This window comes from Rhincodon typus, chromosome 9, assembly GCF_021869965.1.
Source record: "Rhincodon typus isolate 14 chromosome 9, sRhiTyp1.1, whole genome shotgun sequence".
Classification (NCBI taxonomy): domain Eukaryota; kingdom Metazoa; phylum Chordata; class Chondrichthyes; order Orectolobiformes; family Rhincodontidae; genus Rhincodon; species Rhincodon typus.
Window position 1 is genome coordinate 74,277,564 of NC_063340.1, and position 27,352 is coordinate 74,304,915.

The following is a 27,352-nucleotide window of genomic DNA, read 5'->3' on the forward strand; positions in this document are numbered from 1 at the left end:
TTGGCCTGCTGTGTTCATCCAGCTCTACATCTTGTTATCTCAGATTCTCCAGCAACTGCAGTTCCTACTATCTCTGCTTTTTTTCTAATATACATTTTGCTGTTTCAGATTCTCAGACCTGCCTCAATGTTGGAAATCTTTCAGAATATGCAACCTTATCCCTCACTGGATACACACGCACAAGTGCATCAATATTCATCGAATGCAAATAAGCATGACTATATCCCTCGAGAAATCCCCACATGCACAATCACAGCAACCCTTCTCAGTGAATGTACAGCGCGCATAAGCACAGCATTGCCCTCGCTGAAAACACACGCACACAGACTGCATCATTATACCCAACAGAGTATATAAAACTTTCACTAAATGGCCTCACACATTCAAAAGCACAGCTCCACTCTGAAACAGACAGGCATGGCAAGCTCTAACTAAAAGCATGCACAAACAGAATATTATTTCTTCTTCAGACTGTCTACATACACATGTACACTCTTCACTGCGTATGTGAATATCTGTTCTCAATCATTCCAATGTGTAAATACATCAACATTAGCAAAATAACAACAGGCCTGTACTCACAGTAAGCAAATTGTTGAAAGAAAATATTTAACATTTCCCAGCAAATACAGCACTTTATGGAGATATCAAACCAGAGTCTTGTATGTTTCCCCTGATATTGCAGCATAAAATACCTTTTCTAGTGCAGTGATCTGCTGCGACTGTAACCCTTTGTACACTTCCTTGGAACTATTTAAGGCACTGATGAAAAGATCCTGACTACGTGGATCCTTTGCCAGTAATGCTGCAGAATGCTCGTTGTACTTCGAGAGGATCATATGCAGCATAAGGACTTCGTCTTTGAGAAGAGTATCAGATTCCTTCTCCATCAGTCTCCCCATTAGAGGTAGCAACCTGGACAATACAATCTAAAAAGGAAAATATCATGGGACAGAGCCTATTACCTTTGCACAGTAAGATGAACCTGATATTCCTTGCTACACAACGTGGCAAATGAGAAAACTCTTGGACAGATATAATAATTATTCCAAAACACATTTATATTAATTAGCTCCTATTAATCTTGGTTTAGTGGAATGACAGGATGCAAAATCATTGTCTGGCATGCAGTGCCATTCAAACCAGAGAAGTGTGTTCTGGCTGCCATACTGCCACTTAACTGGCTTGTCTTTCAATTATATTTTGTTCTTCATATTCCAACTTGTGTTGTATTGTGGTAAGTGATTCCAGCATCACTGGGTAATTCTGCAGAATTATGTAATTCATAATAAATGAAGATCACTTCAATGTTTTCCCACCGAATTAGGAGGGGTGAATTGGTTCCTTTCTTTGTCCCACTGCACTATTAGTCATAACAAAGTTTGAATTTAAAAAAAGGTGATATTATCAATTATTAAATCAGATTTATCTAGTTCAATATCAGAAACAAATAAAGAGCTAGGTTTTTGGAAACAAAAAATCTTACTCACGCAAAGATGATTAACATAAGGTTGAAACTGTGCAAATAAATACAACTAACTTTCTTGAAAACTAACATGCATACAACCTCCCAGTCTGAGAAAAAGTTGCTAAAAATCTAGATATTGTTTTCCTAAAAGTATTTTGACCAAATAGCAGTATCATGCAGAAAAGAATAATTATTCAGAGGTTGTCAAAATGTTGGTCTGTAGCCAAAGTTGTTGTTATAGCTGACAGAATTCTTCTGGAGACAGCAATGGCAGATTCAGGATTCTCCTTTAAGATACCTCAGGTTGCAGTAATGAAGATCGTTCCCTTAGGGACCTTTCACCTGCAGTGTCAAGATCTTCCAGCAGATTTACAACTCTGCAACTTTGATGAGAGGAGTTTCAGAGAAAATACAGAGAGAAAGCAGAGCTGACACTTCAGGCAGTTTCTCTCCACTTCTATAGTCAAATCCAATAGCTTTATTAAACCCACTAGCTGACTCGCGCTACCTCTCTTTGAAAGTGTTGAAGACTTGTGGCTTTAGTTGAGCTGTTTGTGCTCTTGGCAAATGCAACATTTGTCTGTGCTGCAGCCAGTCTCCTTTGTTTTACGAAATGCTTTTAGATATATGTCCTGTTAATAACATTCTAAAGTAATATCTCAGATAATACGTTCACATCAATTGACATTCCAGTTTTTTTTTGGTGGGGTGGGGAGAGGGGAAAGACTCCACTTGACAGTGATTAGATTATATGATTCAAGCAGAATTTTGTACCCTCATCCTCTCAAAGGTTTAACACCTGACCATTATCCTAGATAATGTGGCATGGGCCATCATATTTAACTCAAGGGACTTCCATGATTTAAATGGATCTGGTCAATCAAAGCATTTCCCAATAACGGAAAACATTCAAGGTTGGGACAGACAAGATTCTTGGTCTCTGTGAGAATCAGGGACACAGGATCAGGCAGGAAAGTGATCAGACATGATCAAACTGAATGGTACAGCAGGCTGAGGGGCCATTTGGTCTACTCCTCCTACCATCACTTGTATTCTTGTGCATGCAACTTCGGGCAATAGTTAAGTGTTCAATTCTTAATTTTCTGAAATGACTGAGCAAGCCTCATAGATCAAGGATAATTTAGGATGTGCTGGCCTTACCAGCGATGCCCACACCCTAAGAAAGAATAAAGAAAAGAAAACCTAAAAAGTACAGAGTTCAATTAACACTGTTAAATTGGACAATCATACAATGAATCAAGTGCTAGCTTCAAAGGAGATCTCCACTGCCAATGAGTAAAGCCATTAGCAATTTTATGACGGATAACTTATGAAACAGTTTTCATTACTCTTTAATATTCTTTCTCATTAATTATTTATTTACGTCAGTAGCACTAATTGTTATCAATGTACTTAAAATTACAGTTTGACTAGGTAAAATAATGCTCTAAATTACATAGTCCTCCATAATTGCTATTCTCTTTTGATGTATTGTGCTCAAAAATCTCACCTCTCCATTCACCTCCTCAAGTGCTTTCAACAAGTTATGAGCTACATATGATGGTCGCACAGTATCTCCTATGCAGTGCAGAAGGTTCTCCAGAGCTTCTGTAAGCTTTTTGTGCTGTGATCTTGCTTTAGTCTGTGTTAAAACCTCCTCAAATAAGCTACTCAGAGCCTAGATAAATGAAATAATTGAACAATGTTTCATCTGCTTTAATACAGCACTGGTAGCAGCAAATAGCAGACTCAGTTATAGCTTTGCATAAAAAAAGTACATCTTGAAACTCAATTTATTTGAGGTTTAGCTACATTCCTCACCTTTAGTTAGATTTCCCGGGCTACTTCAAGGGAATAGAAAGGCAAACCATTTTGAATAAAGAACAAGGCACACAATACAACTTATTTTGTAAGATTTAAAAAGGCATATAGGGACAAAATATGCTGATGAAAGGCAATTGACCTGAGACATTAACTCTCTTTCTCTCTTCACGGATCCTGCCAGACTTGATGACTATTTCCAGCACATTATGTTTTTATAACAATATAATATTCAGGGTGCAGTTAACAGGAAATTGAAGGAGGAAGAAAGCTATAAATGAGTAAACAGAATCTTTGGTTTTCTATTGTTTCCTGGCTAAAACTTGAAGAGTGAAATGAGGATTGGGGCACAGGGAGTGTGAAGAGAAAGGGACAAGGACAGGGCCATTATTCTTGAAATTGAGCTTGACGATAATCTACTAAGGAACATGCTTGACTCAACTTTCAACTTCATATTCCCATGATGGAGCCTTGTCAACCAAGGGTGCACACTCTGTATTTAGGTACATGTTATGTTAATTTAGCAACCATTAAGAGGAAGAAAATTACATACAGTACTTCCAATTTATGCTCCACTTACCAACTCAAAGTCAAAGAAGAATATATTTTCTTTGTGCACATAAAAAATTGAAAAATATATTAGAGGGAGATGGAAAGGCACAGGAAGTTCATCAAACATGTATCTGAATCTGCTAGTCATAGGAAACCTAAGAAACATCTCAATGTTGTGTTTAATTTTGCAATCATTAAGTGCGGAATATCACATTTAAGTATATAAATAGAATCTGGATAGGTATTCTAAGTGGCAGGATGTGACCAGTGGCGGCCCAAAGGGATGCAAGTTGGAACCCTAATTATTCACTCTATGTACTAATGATGACACTTGAGTTCTAAGGGTTGACTTAGAAAAGATTACACAATCTTGGGCTGCATTTCCTGTAATTTAGAAGGATCAAGGGTGGTTTGATTGACAAGATTTTAAAGGCAATTAAGAGAGTAGATAGAAATAACCTATTTCCATTGGTTGAGCAGTCTAGGACTTTAAGGACACAGCTAAAATCTGAAGCCACAACTTTCAGAAGTGGAATGAAAATATATTTCTAGGAGCAACAGAATGTGACGCAAGGTCAACAGTTAATTATAAATTAGTGACTGTTAAGAATTTTGTCATCCAAAGATATTACGGGATATGTAGCTAAGACGGATATATTAACTTAGGTGCAAGATGAGCCTGAATCTTACTGAACAAACTTGAGAGGTTTAACTGTCTATTCTTGAACCCATGTTCTCCATGGATCCTCATTTAAGACCAGCAAACCAAATAAAAACTAAGAGAAGAAACATAGCAACATTTAAGAACACTACAATATCCAAATAAAATTGTAAGAAAAATTATTATAATTACAAAAGGGTACTAACAGAAAAACAGAACATCCCCTGACCCCTTTCTTACCTGACTTAAATGAGTGGGATCTGCAATAATTTCTTCAGCCATACAAGCAAGCTTATTGATTACTATTTGATAAACAGACCCTTGCACTGTGGTTAATGTTTGTAGACAGGCAATAGCTGCTCGACGCACCTCTCTCACAGGATTTTCCAAACTGATGATTAAGGAGACCACCACTGAAAGCAAATCATAACTTAATAACAACATGGCATCTGTTTCAAAATTCTGAAAAATATTTAATTATTTCAAGTTGGTGGACTGAACCGTTAAGTTGACCATACCTGGGAATGATGGAGATGCAATCAGACTTCTGTTCTCTGCAGACTGCAATGCAAGTAGAGTACGACCAAAGTAAAGGGCTCGAGTCTGTAACACGGCACTTACTGAACAGTTTAACTGGTTGGTAAGGCTACAATTGTAGCTCCACAGAAGCGACAAGAACTTGAAGAGATGTTCGGAATCATGCAGATGGATCTATAAGACAAATACACAGGCCATTCAGCCTCTTGAGCTTCCTCTAACATTCAATATGATCAAGGTTTATCTGAATGTGACCTCAACTCCCCTTTCCAGCCTACTTCTGATACTTTTTGATCCCCTTGTTAGTCACAAAACTGTTTAGCCCACCTTAAAAACATTCAATGACACTGCCTCCACCGCTTTCTGAAGAAAGGTTTAACAGACTTGCTTATTGATAATCAGCAAAGAACAAAACGATAAGAGATACAAAACCATGTTTTGTCAATTACCACTTAATTTATTCTCAATTTGCTTTAAATGAGATAACAAGGTGTAGAGCTGGATGAACACAGCAGGCCAGGCAGCATCAGAGGAGCAGGAAAGCTGACGTTTCGGGTCTGGACCCTTCTTCAGAATCCATTTCTACACCTTGTTATCTCAGACTCCAGCATTGGCAGTTCCTACTATCTCTTGCTTTAAATGAGTTTAGTATTCCTCCTCTTGGTGGAGGTTAGTTTTATGATCCACCAGTAAGACTTCAGACACAGTCAGTCAAATAATCCAGAATAATCACTGCGCACATTTGAATAATTATTCATCCTATGTTCAGACCTGAAACCCATTGTTTAGCTTGTTGGAACTTGATCAAAGAAAGGTCTTGTACTTTTCAGAAGTTCAGGTAATCAGTAAACCATACATTTTATAATTCACAACATACTGCATTTTAAAAAAGTAGACAAATTTGTCACATGGGTGATACAAATGGCATTTTATTCAATAACTTAAGTTGCTGATCCATCACATTAGTTACATTAGGATCATTGAGATCCTTGTTCAACTTACTCACCTTAATCAGAAACTGCACAAGATTCCTGAAGTTTCCTGCAAGATTTTCTTCACTAGCACCACCAACAGTAATGTCAAAGACATCAATGAGAAGACGAAGGTAATCACAGCTTTGCCCATCCAAACTTTCAGGATTCCACCAAGTCTGATCTGAAATGTTGTAGTAAGAAAATATGAGGTTTGTCCGGTAGTTGAGTAGTCGTGGCAATGAATTTATTAGAACAAGTTGTGAAATATAATTCAATTAAATCTGTCAATTTGTGGTGCAGCATCAGAAAATGCCAGTGAGGCCAAGCAACAGTAACTGCCCTTGGCACTGATGCACTACTGGACCAAACTTTGGCATCAATGGGAAAATCAGTGGCTGAAGTCACCAGGAAGACAGAGCAGTTTGCAACATGACTGCAAGGCAAAGACCAACCAAATTCAAGTGTTAATTGAAGAAAATTCATCTATCCTAAATAAAGCAGTGGCTTGTTCACTGACCATTCTATGTTAGTTCCATCTGTGATTTGACTGATGACAAAGCCGCTCATACCAGCCTACAGCAAGGTTGAGGCAATGTCAAGGCTTTATTGACAAGTGGCAAGTCTCAACACAGCTTTGGAAACTTTGCTGTATTGAACCATGCACACACATTCTAGGCAAAGTGTAACATATTACCGTTGCAAAGATTTCCACTTGATAAATCTGCTACTGCAGTCCTGTAAGATAACCTCGCAATGAATTTTGTTCATTATGGGCTCAAATAAATCACTATCAAAATCATTTTGTGGAACACTTTCTTACAAGCCAAATCAGCACAGATTGACAATCAACAAAAATGTGCAGTTCCCTGAAGTTGAGGGCACACTCAACTTTTTTGCTTTTATAAAACATGATTGCATGAAGAGCATTTTAAAAGAATTTACAGTTGCAGTATATAGTGATTTTTTAATTCACTCCTGGGACATGGGTGTCGCTGGCTGGTCAGCATTTATTGCCTGTCCTGAGTCATCCTTGAGTAGGTGGTGCTGAGCCATCTTGAACTCCTGTAGTCCATTTGCAGTAGGTTGACACACAAAATACCTCAGGGAGGGAAGTCCAGCATATTGACCCAGCGACAGTGAAGGAACTGCGATATGTTTCCAAGTCAGGATGGTGAGTGGCTTGGAGGGGAAATTGCAGGTGGGTATTCTCATGTAGCTGCTGCCCTTACCCTTCCCGATGGAAGCGGTCATGGGTTTGGACGGTGCCTTCTAAGGAACTTTGGTGAATTTCTGCAGTGCATCTTGTAGATGTACATACTGCTGCTACTGAGCGTCGGTGGTGGTAAAGGGAGTGAATGCTTGTGGATGTGGTGCCAATCAAGTGGGCTTCTTTGTCCTGGATGATGTCAAGCTTCTTGACTGTTGTTGGAGCTGCAGCCTTCCAAGCAAGTGGGAGAATTCCACCAGACTTCTGACTGGTGCCTTGTAGATGGTGGACAGACTTTAGGGAATCAGAAGGTGAGTTACTCACTGCAGTATTCCTAGCCTCTGACATGCTCTTGCAGTCACTGTGTTATGTGGTGAGTCCAGTAGAGTTTCTGGTCTATCGGTAACCCCCCACAGAATGTTGATAGTGGGGGATTCAGTGATAGCAACAAAATTTAATGTCAAAGGGCAGTTAGATTGTCTCTTAATGGAAATAGCCATTGCCTGGCAGCCCACAGGTTAGGACTGGCCATGCGAAATTGCCCTGTAATGTCAGGGATGTGCAGGCTAGGTGGATTAGCCATGGTTAATGCAGGGTTACAGGAATAGGGTGGAATGCTCCTCAGAGGGTCGGTGCAGATTCCATGCGTTGAATGGTGTCTATCTGCATTGTAGGGATTCTATGATTCTGGCATTTGTGTGGTATGAATATTAATTGCCACTTGCAGCTCAAGCCTGGATACTGTCCAGATCCTGTTGCAGTTGAACATGGACAATTTCAGAATCTGAGCAGTTGTGAAAGTTACTGAACATTGTGTAATCATCGGCAAACATTTCCACTTCTGATCTTATAATGGAGGGAAGGTCATTGATGAAGCAGCTGAAGAATACTTGGGCCTAGGGCACTACCCTGAGGAACTCCTGTACAGATGTCCTGGAACTCATATGACTGACCTCCACAACCACAACCATTTTCCTATGTGCCAGGTATGACTCCAACCAGCAGAGAGTTTGCCCCGATACCCATTGATTCCAGTTTTGCTCCGGCTCCTTGATGTCACACTTGGTCGAATGCAGCCTTGATGCCAAGGACTGTCACTTTCACCTCACCACTGAAATTCAGCTCTTTTGCCCATGTTTGAGCCAAGGCTGTGATGAGGTCAGGAGCTGAGTGGCCTTGGCTGAACCCAAACTGGGCGTCACTGAGCAAGTTATTGCCGAGCAGGTGCTGTTTGATAGCACTGTTGATGATACCTTCCATCATTTTACTCATGACTGAGAGTAGACTGTTGGAACGGTAATTGGCTGGGTTGGATTTGTCCTGCTTCTTATGTACAGGAAATACCTGGGCCATTTTCCACATTGTCAGGTGGTTTCCAGTACTGTAACTGTACTGGAAAAGATTTGCTAGGAGAGTGGCAAGTTTTGGAGCACAAATCTTCAGTACTATTGCCAGAATTTTGTCAGGGCCTGTTGCCTTTGCAGTATTCAGTGCCTCCAACCATTTTTTGGTATCAGATAGAATGAAGTGATTTGGCTGAAGACCTGTATCAGTCATGCTGGGGACCACAGTGAGATCGATATTCACTTGGCACTTCTGGTTGAAAACTGCGGCGAATGCTTCAGTCTTATATTTTGCACTGATGTGTCAGCCTCTTCCATCATGGAGGATGGGGATGGGATATTGTGAAGCCTTCTCCCCCAGGGAATTTTTTAATTGTCCATCACCATTCACGACTGACTGTGGCAGGACTGTAGATCTTAGATCTGATCTGTTGGTTGTGGAATCACTTAGCTCTGTTTATCACTTGCTGTTTATGCTGTTTCGTGTGTAAGAAGTCCTGTTTGGTAACTTCACCAGGTTGATACCTCATTTTTTGATATTCCTGGTGCTGCTCCTGGCATATCATCCTGCACTCTCTACTGAACCAGGATTGATTCCCTGGACAAGAGCAAATAGCAAAAAAAAAAAGCTATCTTCAAGCAAAATTACATTTAGATTTCACTTTTGGTTACACTACTGGTACATTTTACAAAATCTGGTGGTCCAAAAACTGTAACTATTCAAAAACCAGACATTTTTGATGCTTAGTAAAATCCCTCAACTTTATAAGTACATCCATTATCGGACTGATCCTAGAGGATGGAATCAGAGAGAGTTGTGTTCAGACAGGACCTGAATCCATTGCAGCGTTTTAAGATTTGCGTCCCCTAACCCTCCCTACTCTCCAGACAGAAAGTTGCCTTTTCAATCTTTGGGAGAGATTTGGGAATCCTCTCTTCCCTTCCTGTCAGAACATTCCTAGCTACTTTCAGATCCAATGCTCAAATTCAAGGAAAATTTTGAAATCCAGTCTTGGGCCTGAGGGTGTTGGATTCTGGAAATCTGAGCCTGCACTTCCCGTATTTGATATCTGCTACTTCCACCTTTTCAAAAAATAAATTAAAAGCAGCATTCCAAAGTGTGAATATATGTGGATCACTCTATTTATGCTCAAGTTGTTAATAGTCAATATCTCATTTTAAATACCTCACCTTTCAAAAATGATTTGGGAGGTTTGAAAGCACCAATGAAATTCTTTAGCAAGAATATAAGGATTAAGTCAGCTTCTGAATTTTCAGCACTGCAATGTTGCATATTTTTCACATATTGAGTAAGCAGTCCCGCTGGTACCATGTTCCCTTCAACAGAATCAAAATGCCATTTTTGAGAAACGTTCTGAAATGAAAGGGGAAAATAATTAGTTTTACTTTGAAACACTCAGAAAACTGAGGAAATGTTTTTATATGTGATGTGTTTGAGGTTAAGAGATCTGGAATGCCATGGTTTCATCTTGAAAACAAAAGGCTCTCAATTTTAAATACTGTGTACACAGTTCTTTAGTTTACCTTTCATGAAAGAGGTACACAAGTGCCATTCACTATCCTGTCTAATCTTATCTTCATCTGACTCAAAACTTCAATTATACAAGTAGATTTGTTGGCAAAACAGATTCTCCTCCTTTTCCTGTTCATTTATCATAAAAGTTTTGGATTATTCTTTAGTCACATCAGAAACAACTAAGGTCTGGCTTAAATTCACTACTGTTCAACACTTAGGATGATCCAGAGCAGATGCTAGAGTATCTATTGTAGACTGGACAGAATAATGTACCACTAAATGGGGATATTCAAATTTGAAATGAAAACAAAAGGCTTTTGATCTGAATAATTCAGTTTAATTTGTCTTGTGTAAATTTAGTGCATACTTAATGAACGTGTAACATGTGTGCCGATAATATTTAACAGCTGAGAAGAATGAATGCAAAATATTTTGTACATGTGGACACAAAAGACATTACATAAGCTTCCAGAGGGAAAAATACAGCCATAAACAGGACATGCTAAAAATTTGAAATTTGTTCAATTACTGAGTTTTCAAACGTCAGAGAAACTTACCTTGACATGACTCATTTACCTCCAGTAGTGCAATGGTAATGTCCCTATTCCTGGACCGGGTGGCCCAAGCTCAAGTACCACCTGCTCCAGAGGTGTGTAATAACGTCTCTGAACAGGCTGATTAGAAAAATATGTCACCTCAAGTTTCAAAGTTCTTTAGTGGAGCAAGAGTGGGGTGCTGCAAATTTGGTTGAATTTGTTTGGAGGTGATTCATGGGCAAGGTCTCATTAATAAAGAAAACATTGTAATTACTTAGTTCTAGAATTTATTTCACTTCATCATGTGGACGTCTAAACTATTTAGTTATTAAGATCAGTCTACCATATTCTGAATAGCAAGGAAATTGAGAAAAACATTAGAAACAGAAAGGGTTTTTATAAACCTTTCTGGGTCAATGCATTTTTCATGTGCAAAGAAATAAAGAGATGAACTTCAAAACTATGGATAACTGCCAAAATGCAAGTAGATAAATTTCTACGTTTAAATAAGTTTAATCACACCTTCACTGAATGCACAAATAAAAGTTAAAAAAAAAATTTGAAGACAGAAAGATAGAATTACAAAAAGTCATAATGGAAAGACATGCAATTGAGCCACAAAAATTACCAAGCCCCAATACTGATTCCAGGTCATGCTGGGATAACTGAAATGAGTCAAGTAATCTGGCCAGGAAAGAGGAAAGTCAGGCACACTGGTATTCTTACTCTTAATTCATACCTAGTGTAAGTGGACATGTATGGCTGTTGGGCAAAGACAAGAATGGTATGATTGTTCCCCATGGAGAAATATCCTGACATAGGAGTGGGCTAATTTCCCACTGAATATTCTCTGCTACTCAGCAATATCATGCTTGCTCACAAGGAGTAGCACAGAGGGATAAGTGGGGATTTCCTCATGGCTTCTCCCAGTTCGAATTTATTGATTTGTCAACAATTCCATCCAAACTGCACGAATAGAGTGCTTCCTACTATGATTATGACAGCTAATCAGGAAAATTCCTGAGGAAATTCTCAGCAAAAATTTTGAGGAGAGGAGACAGCGAGAAAGCTGACAACACTGGGGAAAGAAAAATGCTTCTTAGTTTGTCAAATTCCAGGAATAAACTAAAAATACAGCCATTATTTGATTCTAATCTGAAAAGCTGCTACAGTGCAGAAGTAAAAGCTACTTACCAGATGTGATTTTTTTGCAATTAGTTTCTTCAACTTTTTCTCCAAAACACAATACACTTGCAAAGCCACATGCAAACAATCTGGTTCAGACTGTTTCTCCAAAGTTTGAATTAAAGCAAAACTTAATATTTTAGAGATCAGCTTCTGTTTCAAATTTGTGGGCTCTTTTGCAATGATTTGTATGAGATGTTTCATCTGCAAATAAAGAAGAGAATATAGTCAAATTAGGCACTCACTAATTTCCTGCTCCTAACCAGTTCAGTAAACCTTAATTTTGACATCATAACAATGCATCATAACTATCATACAATGGGTAGCAAATGCTGACCTTGCCAGCTACACATCTCAAGTGAGTCCAAAAAAAATTGCTCCTTCTTCTAAGTAGTTACTTACGAAGAATGTACATTTAGACAGGTTCTAAAAGTGTAATTCAACCTGTTATCAGAGTTAACACGGTGTAGAGCTGGATGAACACAGCAGGCCAAGCAGCATCATAGGAGCAGGAAGGCTGATGTTTCCGGCCTATTTTCTGAGGAAGGGTCTAGGCCCGAAACGTCAGCCTTCCTGCTCCTATGATGCTGCTTGGCCTGCTGTGTTCATCTAGCTCTACACCGTGTTATCTCAGATTCTCCAGCATCTGCAGTTCCTACTATCTCTGTTATCAGAGTTCCCAGGATTAAATATTTCCTACGAACTTGTATTTTAATATAATGTTATTATTTTACAGCATTCTCTTGTTCCTGAGGCTTCCTCTATCACAAGTATGTTAGCTGAGTTGTGTTGTGCTCTGCACAAGCCTCTATTGGAAACATTATTAATTTCATTCAGTACATCTAATCCTTTACTTTCCACTGGATAGAATTATTTCCATGTTGAGCCATAAAAATGATTTTTCTTTAATTTTAGTTGCTGTGTTTTTTTCCTTGCCAGGTTCAACCACAGAAACATTGTAGGTCACTAATTTAAAACCGTTTATTATCAATTAAGTATAGCTATTGTATTTGCCCACTCCTGGCTTCCCAACTTGCTCCTTTCCAGCCCTGGGATGCGTCTTTATTAAGGCTCTTCACCTCATTCACTGGAGGCCTGTATGGAGTTAGGAAGTGCCACATTAACTTAACAAGATGACATATATGCCCATTTGGTCTGCCTGGAAGAGGCCAAACTGGTTGTATAACCGCTGCTGTCGCTCTGGATCAGCTATCAGTTACAGTTGGAGAGGAGGTGTCAGAGATATACTGAATAATAAACATGGACAACTAGAGATACCAAGAGAAGAAAGATTTACAAGGCAAGTGTGAGAACAAGAGATACAGATGGGAAAAAAATTACATGGGGAGAAGTGAGAAAGCACGCAAAGGATAGTAAAAGCAAGATGGAACGGAAAAATAGAGTGAGAAAAGAGGAAAGACGAGGCATGAGCAATTCTACAGAACTAACTAGTGTAATATAAATTAAGACAGATGTTTCAAACAGTAGGATATAAAACAGACAGAACGATCCAAGGTGTGATCTCTGGGCCCTGCCGAGCTAGCTAAGATAAAACAGATTGTCAGTACTGCCAATTAAAGCTTAGTTAACCACACCCAGCACCAAGGAAACATGGGTGATTACATGACCGTTAAACATTCTGCAGTTCATCTGGCCATATATAAAAATTGCTGTCTCCCTCAAATATTCATATTAACTCTCTATTAAATTCTCCAAGAAGGTGAGGGGCACGATTAGTTACAGTTACACAGTTAATAACATTTCACATGCTGCACAAGTTTTATTTCCTTAAGCGTTTTCACTTACAGTTTGAGTCCTAGAAGGAGGCCCCATTAAACACAAGTTATTCGCCAGAAGTTGGATCAATTTCTGATTTGCCTCACCAACTATTTCTTTTGAATTAGAGCTGTTAACAACTTTTTTGAGCTCTGTACAGGAAACACAATTGGTGAAAACAGCTTCAAGCGCAGAACACAGCATTTGTAGGAACACAGGAGCTGGAACAATTTGCTCCGAATTGAAAGACAGTATAAAAATAATTTGGCAGTCTGGTAAGTCTTTGCATGTATAATTAGCAGACATACTACACTCCATTTGCAAATATACAATACGGTGATCTTTTCCAGTACCAGTTCAGCTGGAAGCCAATAATTTGTACTTCAATCTTTGACTAAAGCATACATCACAGTTCAGGATTTTTTGGTCATTGCACCACACCATAGACTTGGACATATGAAGTTTTTGATACATACTTTCGGCAAAATTTGAATATAAAGATGCAAGTGAGTCAACTTCCATCAAAAAAAGCAATCAAGCAACTTAAGGAAACAACTGACAGCACTGTACTCAAGACGATTTCTAAAGATTTCTTAAACTTGCAAAAATACCAAACATGAAATGCAATTCAACATCACATATTTTTAAGAAAATTATCTTCCCAACCAAATTTTAGCTTATTTTCTATCTTATACCCCACACTCTTATACCACTTCCCAAATGAATATGTGATACAAATTCTACAACTGTGCAGTACTCCATAATAGTTGCTCAAGTGCACAGGGCTACTGATGCTCAGACTGATAGAAACCATCAGTAATTAAAAAGAGTATAAAAAGAACTTACATTTATATAGCGCCTTTGATGTCCTCAGGCCGTCCATTACATCGAAGAATATATTAAATTTCAATCATTTTTGCAACATTTAAAGAACTCTGTTCAGAAACCTCCCTCTTTCACCAAGAAACTCGAATCAGCAAGAAAGATCAATGATTTCTGTTCAGCTGATGCTATGGCTGGGTTGGTCAGGACCACATAAGATTTATTCCTCTCTCTTCAGCCATCCTCTCCATTTTAAATTTTAACAAACCTTAGACATACTATTTAACATACTGTTTATTTTATATTCCCTTGCTATACAATGTTAGAGTGTATCCAGAATCCACATGGGTGAAAATATAGACAAAGAACCTTTAATTTTGAAAAGAAAATGCTAAATGGAGATGCTGAAATAAGGCCGGTCTCCCTGCAATGCTCCAACAGGCGACACCACTTGGCAGGAAATGTTCGAGCGGGACAATGGGCGGGAGCAGGGCATGTCTCGTGTGAAGTGGTAGTGGCCCTATCTCTGAGCCACAATACCTGTATTTCAATCCCATCTGCTCCAGAGGTGCGTAATAATACCTCTGAAAAGGTTGGTTAGAAAATGTCTAAAGCAAATACAAACAATACAAAAAAAAAGGCATGTATATCGTGACAATGGGGTTGGTAATCAGCAATATCAATGAACCGGCCTCATGGAGATGGTCTCTGTTCACAATATATCAAAATCTCAACTGTTCACAACATAGCAAAATCTCAAAGGTACAAAACAGTTAGAATTTTCTCCTTAAAATACAAAGTGAAATACTACGAACAAAGTTTAAAAACGATAAAACTGGAAATGATAAGGTGTTGCCAACATTCTTGAATTAAAAATGACTCTGACAGTTTGGAAGGAGATTGGAAACACAGTATCTTAAAATACTGGCAGGGATCTATCTTCCAAAGCTCAACATGAGCAAACAGGGAACACAGCTTCTCTTTCATTTATGTGAAACAGTACCATTACTGGCTCAATGCAGTAATGAGGATATGAATAGTATTGTTTCAGTTTCTGCATGCCTCCCCCAATTTCTTCCTTTTCACTATGCTTTTTTCAAAAATCCTTTTACATTTATGCTATATTATTTATATTTCTCTCTCTTCCACCATTCTCTCCATTTTAAATTTTAACAAATCTTAGACATACTATTTAACATACTGCGTATTTTATTTTCCCTTGCTATAAAATGTTAGAGTGTATCCAGAACGCACATGGGTGAAAGTTCCAATTAGGTCTAATAATTCCCTGTTTATTTCAAAGGCATCTTTTATTGATGTTACGCACTGTTTATTTTGGTTCCCTGGTGCTCAAACAGGGGAAATCAAGTTGGCATAATACAGTGTGGATTAAATGACAATGCAGATGGAAAGTCATGATTTCTTGCATGGGATTCCTGCCAATTGCAGGAGACTTGGTATGCAGAGGAATGAGGCCATAGCTGTCAACATACATACAACAAGCACACTCGACAAAGATCAATACTCAGTTCCAGCAAATCTTTTCCTTGTTATTTCAGAAGTCATTAAAAAAAAAATGCAGGGCTCAGGAGGTTTGCCATTGTCCACTACCTTAGAGATCATTTAATATTTTCTGCATGTACACCAATCTGAAGACACAATTAACTGCTTGAGATGAGCGTTATTATCATAAAACAAATATAGTTTACCTGCTGGCCAGCCATGCAGCAGTGGAGTCATGGAGCAGAGACTTGAATCAGCAAGAAAGATTGATATTTTCTGTTCAGCTGATACAATGGCTGGGTTAGTCAGGGCCACGTAAGGCAAGAGTTCCATCCATATTTTATTAGCCAATGTTTCATTCCCATGATGGAATCCTCCCGAACTTAAAAACTGAATTGCCTCTTCCAGAATAATTTGCCTGGGAGCAATTACATAATAGAAAATGTAATATGCTGCAAATATCAAGAAAATCAAACATACGCAGATGTTGGTGGTGGCAGCTGTGGGGGGTGGGGGGCACAGTTTTTGTCTATATACATGAACACAAGTACCTACACACAGAGAATGGAAAACAGTTAAAACAAAACAGCACCTTCACTGCCCTCCCCTCCACATTTCATAGACAGTGAGTTATTGATGCAAGGTTTCCTTCTTCCAAAGAGTGGTGATATTGTACAACATACAATTTTCTGTGAAATTATCCTGTACTTCCACTGCACCAAACACTATTCCACTCTACCTAGTGTCTGGTTGAAAGGTTGTGACTATTTCTGCTCCAAAATTTCTCGGAAGTTTCAGCTTTAAAGTTATAAAGATTGTTTTGTACAATTACTTTTATAACACACAGTATTAACAAATACAGATTATAAAAGCCTTGAATAAATACAGACAATGTTGGAACTACTTAAATCATACAGCAGCTGGGGAGAGAGGAAAAACTGCTAACATTTCAAAAAATGATATTCAAAAGGCCACTGACCCAAGTCTTTCCTTCTCATCCAAATGACCTGCTGAGTATTTCCAGCATTTTCTGCTTTTATTTTAGTTTTCCAGCATCTGCACCTATGTATTAAAAATTCCTTAGTTTGATCACTGGCTGTGTCCTGTGTGTTGCGTGCCACAGTAGTCAATGTTCTTTTGTTGGCCAGAGAGAGAGTGGTGTGGAGAATGGAATATGGCTAGTGCTTCAGCTCTTGGTTGACACTGTGACTTTTCTTGGAATGAATGTGGTGATGGCAGGAGCAGATATGGTTTGGATGTTCTAAGTCAAAGCTAACATATGGCCATATGGACACTATACTTGATGGTAGCAGTATCTGAGGTGTATCCAACCATACATGGGGAGAGGGGTTGAGGGCAATGTTCCCTTTAACGTTCTGTACATATCAATTGGCAAGCCGACGCATTCATTTCTGGTTTCTCCAACCACTGTTACATATGGACTTCAGAGGTCTGGCCATAGCCAGAGTAATGAGAGAGTATAAGTTGAGGTATAGGGGGAAGAGCAGACAAAAATTGACCAGAACTTTGCTTTTGATATTTCAGTTATTTACATGATACTTATACTGTGCTATCATGGTGTTAAAATTGTACCCACCAATACTCATTATCAGAAAGGTCCACTCGTTGAAGCAGTGTCAAAAGAAAAGAAACTGTCTCTTCTTGACCAAGGCATCCAGAGAAGGCCTACAAAAGGATCAAACAAAACCAAAAATTTAGCATTAATATTTAACCTTCCATCAAGCAAGAGGATAACACCATAAGATGACACAGGACTGCATCTGGCCCTAGCTGCCACTGAGGATTAATGTGTGTCATTTTATAAACATACTAGAATTAACCAGTCTTGCATAGCACCAGTTACGGATATTTTCTAATCTGGACCATGGTTGTGATCTTCAGCTGCTATGAATAACCCATGCCTCCCTTTAAGGCCATTAAATGAGGTCTCCTTTCTGAGGGAAGTAGCCTAGAAACGCAAACTGGAGCTGCTTTTAAAATGTTAGGCCAATCAGAGAACAAACGCTGCTGCTCGTAAATTTCGGATTATGGGCTCATTTTGCACCTCTAAACAAGTGCAAAACTTTGATCCATGGAGTTTGTTAGGTGCAGATTATGTACCAAGATATTTGTTGGGTAATGCTGTCTGTGAATTTGCTTGAAGTCAATTGATACCATGAGATGTGAGTTCTTTACAGAACAAGACAAAGGGAGAAATACAAATGAGGTGTGTGGTTAATAAATGAAAGCAAAGTAATGCGGATCCTGGAGGATTTGGTTATTAAAGTATTTTTTTCTCACACAGGTTTGAGGTAAAATGAACTACAAATAGGCATCAGGAGTAGGCCACCCAACTCATTCAGATAAATCAGTTAGACATGGTTTCCTTTCACAAAACTATGTTGACTCTACCTGATTACCTTGAACGTATCCAATAACTTCTACACATGAAATTCACATCAAATGACAAGAGATAATCCAAAAACAAGACAATGTTCTGTTCTGATATTTAAATAAATGCAGTAACATTGTATTTTTAAAAAATAATTCAACTCACCTCCAGAGCTTGCATAGCAACCAGAACTACTTCTAAACTGTCATCTTTCAACCGCTCTAAAATTGCTTCCTTCAGAAAAAGATCATCACATCCTTCCTTTGAAACAAAGTAAGTATATAAATAAATGACAAATGATGCATCATCCTGTGTTCAAATAACTATATCCTCAAATCCTCCCACAAGTATTCCAATGTCCATGATATTATATGTTTTACCATAATACATAGGGACCATACATGTTTAAAGAGACATCTGGACACCCGATACTGAAATGACAGAACTATGCCATAACATTCCACTTTTTAAAACAAATACCAAGTTTGCTGTATATGTGCATGTGTATATAAACATATATACACGCATATAAAACTTATAAAGACTGATGCCCTCCAAACTGCTTAGTGGCTCCAGATCAGAAATACCTAACTCCCAAAGGACTCTGTCCTCCTTGTTCCAACTATCAGGAAATACACAACTGTACTCTCACACTCTTTCAAGCTGATCTGCTGGCAGTTTCCTTCTCTACAAGTGAGCTGCATAGAAACATAGAAGATAGGAGCAGGAGGCATCCATTCGCTCCTTCAAGTCTGCTCCGCTATTCATCACGATCATGGCTGATCGTCCAACTGAATAGCCTAATCCTGCTTTCTCCCCATAACCTTTGATCCCATTCGCTCCGAGTGCTATATCTAGCTGCCTCTTGAATACAATCAATGTTTTGGCATCAACTACTTCCTGTGGTAATAAATTCCACAGGCTCACCACTCTTTGGGTGAAGAAATGTCTCCTTATCTTCATCCTAAATGGTCTACCCCGAATCCTCAGACTGTGACCCCTGGTTCTGGACACACCCACCATCGGGAACATTCTCCCTGCATCCACATTGTTCAGTCCTGTTAGAATTTTGTAAGTCTCAATGAGATCCCCCATCATTCATCTGAACTCCAGTGAAAACAATGCTAACCTAGTCAATCTCTCCTCATATGTCAGACCCGCCATCCCTAGAATCAAATCTGGTAAACATTCACTACACTCCATCGACAGCAAGAGCATCCTTCCTCAGAAAGGAGACAAAAATTGCACACAATATTCTAGGTATGGTCTCACCATGGCCCTGTATAACTGCAACAAAACATCCCTGTTCCTGTACTCCGAACCTCTCGCAATGAAGGCCAACATACCATTTGCCTTCTTTAACGTCTGCTGCACCTGCATGCTTACCTTCAGCAACTGATGCACAAGGACACCCAGGTCCTGCTACACACTCCGCTCTCCCAATTTACAGCCATCCACGTAGTAATGTGTCTTCTTGTTTTTGCTTCCAAAGTGAATAACCTCACATTTATCCAAATGATACTGCATCTGCCATTGATTTGCCCACTCATCCAACCTGTGGAGATCATGCTGAAGGATCTCTACATCCTCGTCACAATTCACCCTCCCTCAACTTGGTATCATGCAAACTTTGAGATGTTATATTTTGTTCCCTCATTCAAATCATTAATATATATCGCGAAAAGCTTGGGTCGCAACCCATTCCCTGTGGCAACCCACTAGTTATTGTCTGCCAATTTGAAGAGGACCTATTAATTCCTACTCTTTGTTTCCTCTCTACCAACCAGTTTTCTATCCGCCTCAGTACACTTCCCCTAATCCCATATAATTTAATCTTGCACAATAATCTCTTATGCGGGACTTTGTCAAACATTTTCTGAATGTCCAAATATACAACATCGTCTGGTTCCCCCTTGTCAACTCTATTAGTTACATCTTCATAGAATTTTGACAGATTTGTCAAGTATGATTTCCCCTTCATAAATCCAGGCAGACTCTGTCTGATCCTGCCACTGCTTTCTAAATGCTCCGCAATAAAGTCCATGATAATGGATTCAAGAATTTTCCCGACTACCGATGTTCAGCTTACTTGTCTATAATTCCCTGTTTTCTCTTGGAGTGACATTAGCTACTGTCCAATCTGCAGGGACTGTTCCAGAGTCTATTGAATCCTGGAAGATGACCAACAATGCATCTACTACTTCTACAGCCACTTCCTCAAGTACTCTGAGATGTAGATTATCAGGCCCTGGGGATTTATCCGCCTTCAATCCCATCAATTTTTCCAGCACTATTTCTCTGCTAATATTGATCTCCCTCAATTCTCCCCTCTCACTAAATCTTGCATTCTCCAACATTTCTGGTATTTGATTTGTGTCCTCTTTTGTGAAGACAGAGCCAAAGTATGTATTCAGTCACTCAGCCATTTCTTTGCCCTCTATTGTACATTCCCCTGTTTCGGTCTGCAGGGGACCTACATTTGTCTTCACCAATCTCTTTCTCTTCACGTACCTATAGAAACGCTTAGCGTCAGTCATTATGTTCACTGCAAGCTTACTTTTGTCCTGTATTTTCCCCTTCTTAATCAATACCTTGGTCTTTCTTTGCTGAACTCTAAACTGCTCCCAATCCTCAGACATATTATTTTTCTTGTCCAATCTGTATGCTTCTTCCTTGGATAGGATACTATCTCTAATTTCCTTTGTAAGCCATGGATTGGCCCTCTTACCCATTTTGCTTTTGTGCCAGACAGGAATAAATAGACAAAAACTGTGACAAAAGCACACTATGAAAGTGCTAGTGAATTTAAACAATTAACTTTAAATCACTGAAGCTGTATTATTTAAGGTGTCAAAGATGTTATACACTTTTATCCCCCCAGGAAATCAGGGGAAGTGACTTAACAACAAGTAGCAATTATTTTCAAAGAGGACCTCATTTCACTCAATCATTTTTGTGGCTTAAGTCACACCTCAAGACTGCTGAAACTGAAGGAAGTCAAGGAACTTCATGTACTTTTGCAATTGGTCTGGACTCAGAATCACCAACAATTAACAACACTGCAATTTCAAAAACACATATCTAATAGTTATTGCAAACAGTTATAATTTCCGAGTAATATTTACATACTTGAATATGTTGCAAATTCTCCACGTTAAAATAACTTATTTGTCTCATGGCATTCATTGGAACTAGTAGCGTTAATTTGCATAGCTTTTGCACTTTTGGAAATGTTGCAAATTCTTGAGGCTTAAGATGAATAATGCAATAAAAATTCAATTGATTATTAAACCTTGTAATACCTGTGATGTTTTAATGATTTCCTTCAAGCGTTCAACAGCAAATATTCTGATTGTAGGCTGTGGGTGATTCAGACTCAGCAACAAAGATGTGTTAGAATCTGCCAATAACTAAAATAAAAATTAAACTCAGTTAGGAATTTCATGGCCCTTTTAGTTTTACCTCCCAAAGGCTTTAATTTGTTTCTGGGACATAATTACATAGATCTCATGATTAAACGTTCTTATTCATATGAGTACACACATAGATTGATAATACATTACTCAAACATAAGAAAACATACAGTATAACCAATTCTTCCTTATCCAATGGTAGCAGACAAGAGCTCTTTCAGTGAGAGTTATTGATAGCAATAGTAAAGAAGAACCCTAGTTGACTTTCCCCCATCCTAACTGAATGCCACTGATGCCAATAAAGAGGTACACAGCCAACGTGCCACTGGTTGGTATTCATAAGTGACAATTAAGCCGCTAACCCTCCTATCGCTCTGGATAAGAAATACCATTACAAGGAATAATGAAAGTATCAGCCAATTAAGTACTTTTATAGTGTAATAAGTATTGAAATGAAGGAAAATGTTGTAGCCAGTTGGTGCACAAAGAGTTAAATGTCAAGCAGTTCTTCGGGAAAACACCTTTCACTTCTTGGAATAGTGCTTGGGATATTTTGTGTTCATCGGATAAATCAGACCCCTGTCAGCTGAGTACAGTGGCTCTGACAGTGCAGTATACATTCGTGCTCAAGTTTCAGGAACTGTATATCAGCTCATAACCTTCAAACTTGGAAATTAGGTTGAAACCCAAGGATGAAGAACTAGAATGCTGGGCATGAATTAATGTCCAACAAACAGTATTAATAACGTTAAGTAGTGATTAGGTGATCAAAAGATTGGCATTGCAAGGAGGAGGAAATAAGAAAGGAAATAATGAGGTCCATAATTTTGATGTCCGGTGAAAGAATGAACAAGACTAATGAGTCTTAACGAAAGTGAGGATGCAAGCAGCAGGAAGGCAATGTAAGCTAGTGCATCTGGATTTAATTGCTGCCGAGTTGTAATATTAAGCTATTCCAGGACAGGCACAAAGTAAGCTCCTTAAAGTTAAAGCTCCTCTACTCTGTTCCAACAATATATATCTACACCAACCTAATTGCACAACCCAACTGCATTAGTTCATATTTCTAATTCCTGCCCAACTCTTGTGATCCCTCAGGGAGAACCGTCAGAGCAAGTGCCTAATAGAATGGAAATACAGTGGTTCTAACTCGGTCAGGGCAATATAAGCAACCTGCCTGCCTCAGAGCCCTCAAATTTCAGGTTGCCACATGACTCTACCTAAATTCTGCTACCATTTTGATATGTCTTGATGTTATAGTTTACATGATGCACGAGCTGGGAAAGAAATGCTTAATATGCATGCTGAAGACAGTAGTTTTACATTTGGAGAACAGCAGTATATCAAATTTACATGGTACACCAAATGCCATTTTATAAGAAATACACACAGCCAAAATAAACACTTTAGGGAAATGATAACCCCATAGTCGCATATTTAATTATGCAACAGACAGTTGAATAATGAAATTTACCGCAAAGTCACTTTTCTTGTTAATAGTCCCTGTTAAGCCCAAGGTTAAAGTCTACCTACCTGATGCTTGGCACTGTTCAATGAGAGAGAAACAAACTGGTGAAAGATGTCTCGCTCTCGTTGGTTTTTGACTTTTTTCAATTGTTCTTCCAAGACTAAGTCATAAGCATTCGAATACCTTCACGAAAATAGAAAAGCAAGTCTTTAAATAGAAGTCACAAAAAAAAAGCAACTATACACATTCAGAAAGTTTGCATTTTTGAAAAAGCATTTATCACAATTGGTCTAAAAGAAAAAATGTGTTTGCTTTGAACTCACCCAATTTAATTGCTCTTATAAATGCAATGGTCTTACAAAGTTTTGTAATGTATCCTATTTAAGAAGAGGGCTAATAGGTAATCTGCTGCCTTATGCTAATTCAACTACCAGATGGGAATGGGGAGACCCCAGTTCACCCACTGTGCCCGGTTTAACTCCCTTTCAATACAAGGAAAGCAGCTGGACTCAATTTAGCATCTTCATGCAGCAATATGGCTGACAAAAGGAACACATGGGGATCAGTGCTACAACTTGCTCGGCAATCATGGAAAAGCTCAGCACGTCTGGCAGCATCTGTGACGAAAAATATCAGAGCTAACGTTTCGGATTCGGTTTCCCTTCCTCAGGATGCTGCCAGACCTGCTGAGCTTTTCCAGCAATTTCTGTTCTTTGTTCCTGATTTACAGCGCCCGCAGTTCTCTTGGTTTTTATTTGCTCAGCAATCATGCCAAATTCAAAGCAGGAATTCTTTACTTTACTTACTTGGCTTCCATGAGTCTGACCACGGGCATAATTTCCTTATTTAAAGCAGAAAGACTGTCAGAGTTGGTATTCTCTGTCCAATGGGAAATGTATTCCTCAAGAAGCACACTAGAATATAGAAAAACAATCAGATGTAGCGTGACTGAATACAACAATAAAGGTAAATGAACCATAGCAGTAAATCCCTACTGAACTACAGTCAGATATTTATCATAATAAATCCCACCAAAAGATTCCTGTCTACAGGCCCTTGTAGAAGACAGTGTGTGATTAACAGCTGCAATAACACATTATTTGGCAAATTTATCAAATAGCAAGTCTGCTCTAAGGATTTTGCCACAAGTAATCTATCACATATTAATTCAGGACAACAGTGTTGGTTTTATTCAATGATGTTAACAAACTTCAAATAAAGGACAAAACAAAGTAATTTATGAATCCCCTAATTAGTTTGCCATATTATTTTCAAGTATTTTTCTATAATATTCAGTTTGCAATCTTCAGATTACACTTATTGTACATTTCTTTTATTGTTTTTCTTGGACAAAATTATTTTTGTCTTTGCATTGAACAATGTGCATATTTTTTGTAGTACGTGCAACTCAAAGCAAAAGTAATGACATTGGCACTGTGTTTTCAATTAAAACCATAAACATGTTCATTATTTATTTTTAATAAAGAAACTGTCACAACCAAATAGCACGGTTCAGAGTACGCATGAGGATACAATAGGGGAATTCAGCAAATGTTAAATTTCAAGGTTTAAAATTGGGAGTAGAAAGTGAAATTGGAGCATGGAATGAGGGAGCTTTTGTATGAAAGGATCAGATGAAAGAGAAAAGCTTAGTGTAGATAGGACAAGAGAATTGCTAATACCTGAAATGCTAGACCTTACATAAAGAGCCAGTGGGTACATAAAATGAGTGATCAGAAGATGGATGTGGAGTTAGAGATTTTTTCCTGAATTGTTGCATGCATGAATGAATACTGTCAAATTTATTTTTCTGCATATTGTGAGACAAGGGGGGGTCAATATTACATTCAATTTTTGGGAAGAACAAAATTGAAATGAACAGTCATAGAAGTTATGACTGGTTAACAAAAATCAGCCATAGATTTACAAGAATTGTGATTACAGATATAGAAATACACTTAAATGATCTTTACTTGGCTACAACTTGGTCCAAGTTACTCTCTAGTGTAATATTCTGAAGTATGCCTTCCAGAAGTTGGATGTGGGTGTGGCAAACAGAACTTTCTTCCAGCATTTCACCTGAGGAGATAAAGAAATACAAAAGTAACACAAGAGTTTACATCAGTCACTGGTGTAGAAGAAAACAGAGTTGATACAACCAAGAGGTAAAATGAATCAGTAAACTATGCTTTCACCTATAGCAGCAGGAAACAAATTTGGGCCAGATGATAGGAGCATTGAATGAAATCACAATTGACGATTCTTTATATAGTCATACTGTATACATTACACATTCGTGTACAGTATGAATTATGTAATTCAGCACAAAGACTGTGATTATTAGAGCTCATAGGACAGCTAATACAAAAAACCGAGGTATTACAATGGCAGCGTGAGAGATGTTCTTGAATTAATGCCTGACAAATCTGTTAGAATATAGCACTTGGGGCGAATGGCATCAAAGGTAATGGGGAGAAAGCAAGATTAGGCTATTGAGTTCGACAATCAGCCATGATTGTGAAGAATGGCAGAGCAGGCTCGAAGGGCCAAATGGTCTCCGTCTGCTCCTATCTTCTACTTTCTATGTTAATTCTTCATGGAGGTAACAAGCAAGTTAATCAAAGGAGAGCCAGTGGACATGATAATACTTAGATTTCTAGAAGGCCTTTTACAAAGTTCCTCATAGGAGGCTGTGAAATAAGATAATGTCCTCTGGTGTTAAGGACAAGGTACTGGCTTGCTTAGAGAATTGGCTGACTTGCAGAAGGCAGAACGTGGGGATAAAGGGGTCTATTTCAGGTTTTCATTTCAAGAGGGCTGGCTTCAAAAGCAGTAATGCACTGCTGAGGCTGTACAAGGCTCTGGTCAGATGGAATTTGGAACACTCTGAGCAGTTTTGGGCCCTCTATCTAAGTAAGGGTGTGCTGACCTTGGAGAGGATCCAGAGGAGGTTTACAAGAATGATAAGAGTAAATTACTGCAGGTGCTGGAATCTGTACTGAAAACAAAATATGCTGGAAATCACAGCTGGTCAGGCAGCATCCGTGGAAGAGAGAGCAAGCTAATATTTTGAGGCTAAAAGGTTTCACTTTTTGGACTTAATATTGAGTTCAACACCTTCAGGTTGTGAACCCATTCCCATTCTTTCCTTTTCCTTTAGTTTTACTTGTTACATTCTCAGTCACCATGTCCTCTCTCCCCTCCCCAACTCCACTGGGACTGTCTGTTCTTTCCAGTCTGGCAGTTAGACACACCATTGTTCTGCCATTTTCACATTCCAATCACTTAATCTACTCTATCAACACCCTTTCTCCACCAGAATTCCAGCACCCCTACCATTGCATAAATGCTGCCCTCTCCAGACTTGACTTCAGCTCTGATGAAGGGTCATCGAGACTCGAAATGTTAGCTTGCTCTTTCTTCACGGATGCTGCCTGACCGCTGTGATTTCCAGCATGATTTTGTTTTCTTTACAACAAATTATCCCAGGTACGAAGGGCATGTCACTTGCTTCACATACCCTAACCAGTATGGTGCTATTCCATACAAGGTCAGGCTTGACATCTGCCCAATTAATTGATTTTGTTCAGGTTAGTGATATTGAGAAGATGGAAAACGGCCGCCCCAGGCCAGAAGCAGAAGCTGCTATTTAGTCTGCCGCTTGAAAGTGTTTATGCATGGCTATTAAATGAGACACATGAGAATCAGTAGTGATATCACCAATCAACTTGCTGATGCTCATCGTCAGGGCCTACATATGAAAAATGAGCTCTTGACCGAGGCAGTGGTGGAATGATGTTATCCATGAGCTGTTCATAACGGACTACGGAAAAAGCAAAGGAAGCTTAAAAATAATTTCTTTCCTGAAAGTTTTTAATTTTTCCATGCTTCTTTATAATGTAGAGGTTATAGTCAGTCTTTCTGAAGTGCAATTGTCTAGATATGGTGAAGGGTCTTCTCAAAGGGGTAACCAAATAATCTCTCAACTACAGAGTTAAGAATGGCCAAAACCAAAAAGATCTGCATTTCTTTTTTGTCATATAGAACATCTTATGATCTACTGTAAAATGTAGAATCTCGAGGCCATTTTATTAGTCTTCAAGTGGGTCAAAAAATTAGTCTTCCCTTTGATTACCTTCTATTGCCATCAAGATTAT

At 38.7% G+C, this 27,352-nt stretch overlaps 1 protein-coding gene across 2 annotated transcripts in view; it reads right to left on the reverse strand.

The window, feature by feature from the left end:
* The window catches only part of heatr1 (HEAT repeat containing 1), a 77,470-nt gene that overhangs the window by 39,839 nt on the left and 10,279 nt on the right, over positions 1–27,352 (reverse strand). For both annotated transcript variants that reach the window (XM_048601047.1, XM_048601046.1), the window contains exons 8-22: positions 25,169–25,274; positions 24,002–24,109; positions 23,261–23,378; positions 21,617–21,724; positions 18,480–18,575; positions 17,520–17,608; positions 16,129–16,340; positions 13,628–13,749; positions 11,831–12,025; positions 9,755–9,938; positions 6,046–6,194; positions 5,021–5,213; positions 4,743–4,915; positions 2,979–3,146; positions 696–929 (exon numbers count right to left, since the gene is read on the reverse strand). In XM_048601047.1, the coding sequence (XP_048457004.1) occupies positions 696–929; positions 2,979–3,146; positions 4,743–4,915; positions 5,021–5,213; positions 6,046–6,194; positions 9,755–9,938; positions 11,831–12,025; positions 13,628–13,749; positions 16,129–16,340; positions 17,520–17,608; positions 18,480–18,575; positions 21,617–21,724; positions 23,261–23,378; positions 24,002–24,109; positions 25,169–25,274 (2,255 nt within the window). The remainder of the gene's footprint in view (positions 1–695; positions 930–2,978; positions 3,147–4,742; positions 4,916–5,020; positions 5,214–6,045; positions 6,195–9,754; positions 9,939–11,830; positions 12,026–13,627; positions 13,750–16,128; positions 16,341–17,519; positions 17,609–18,479; positions 18,576–21,616; positions 21,725–23,260; positions 23,379–24,001; positions 24,110–25,168; positions 25,275–27,352) is intronic.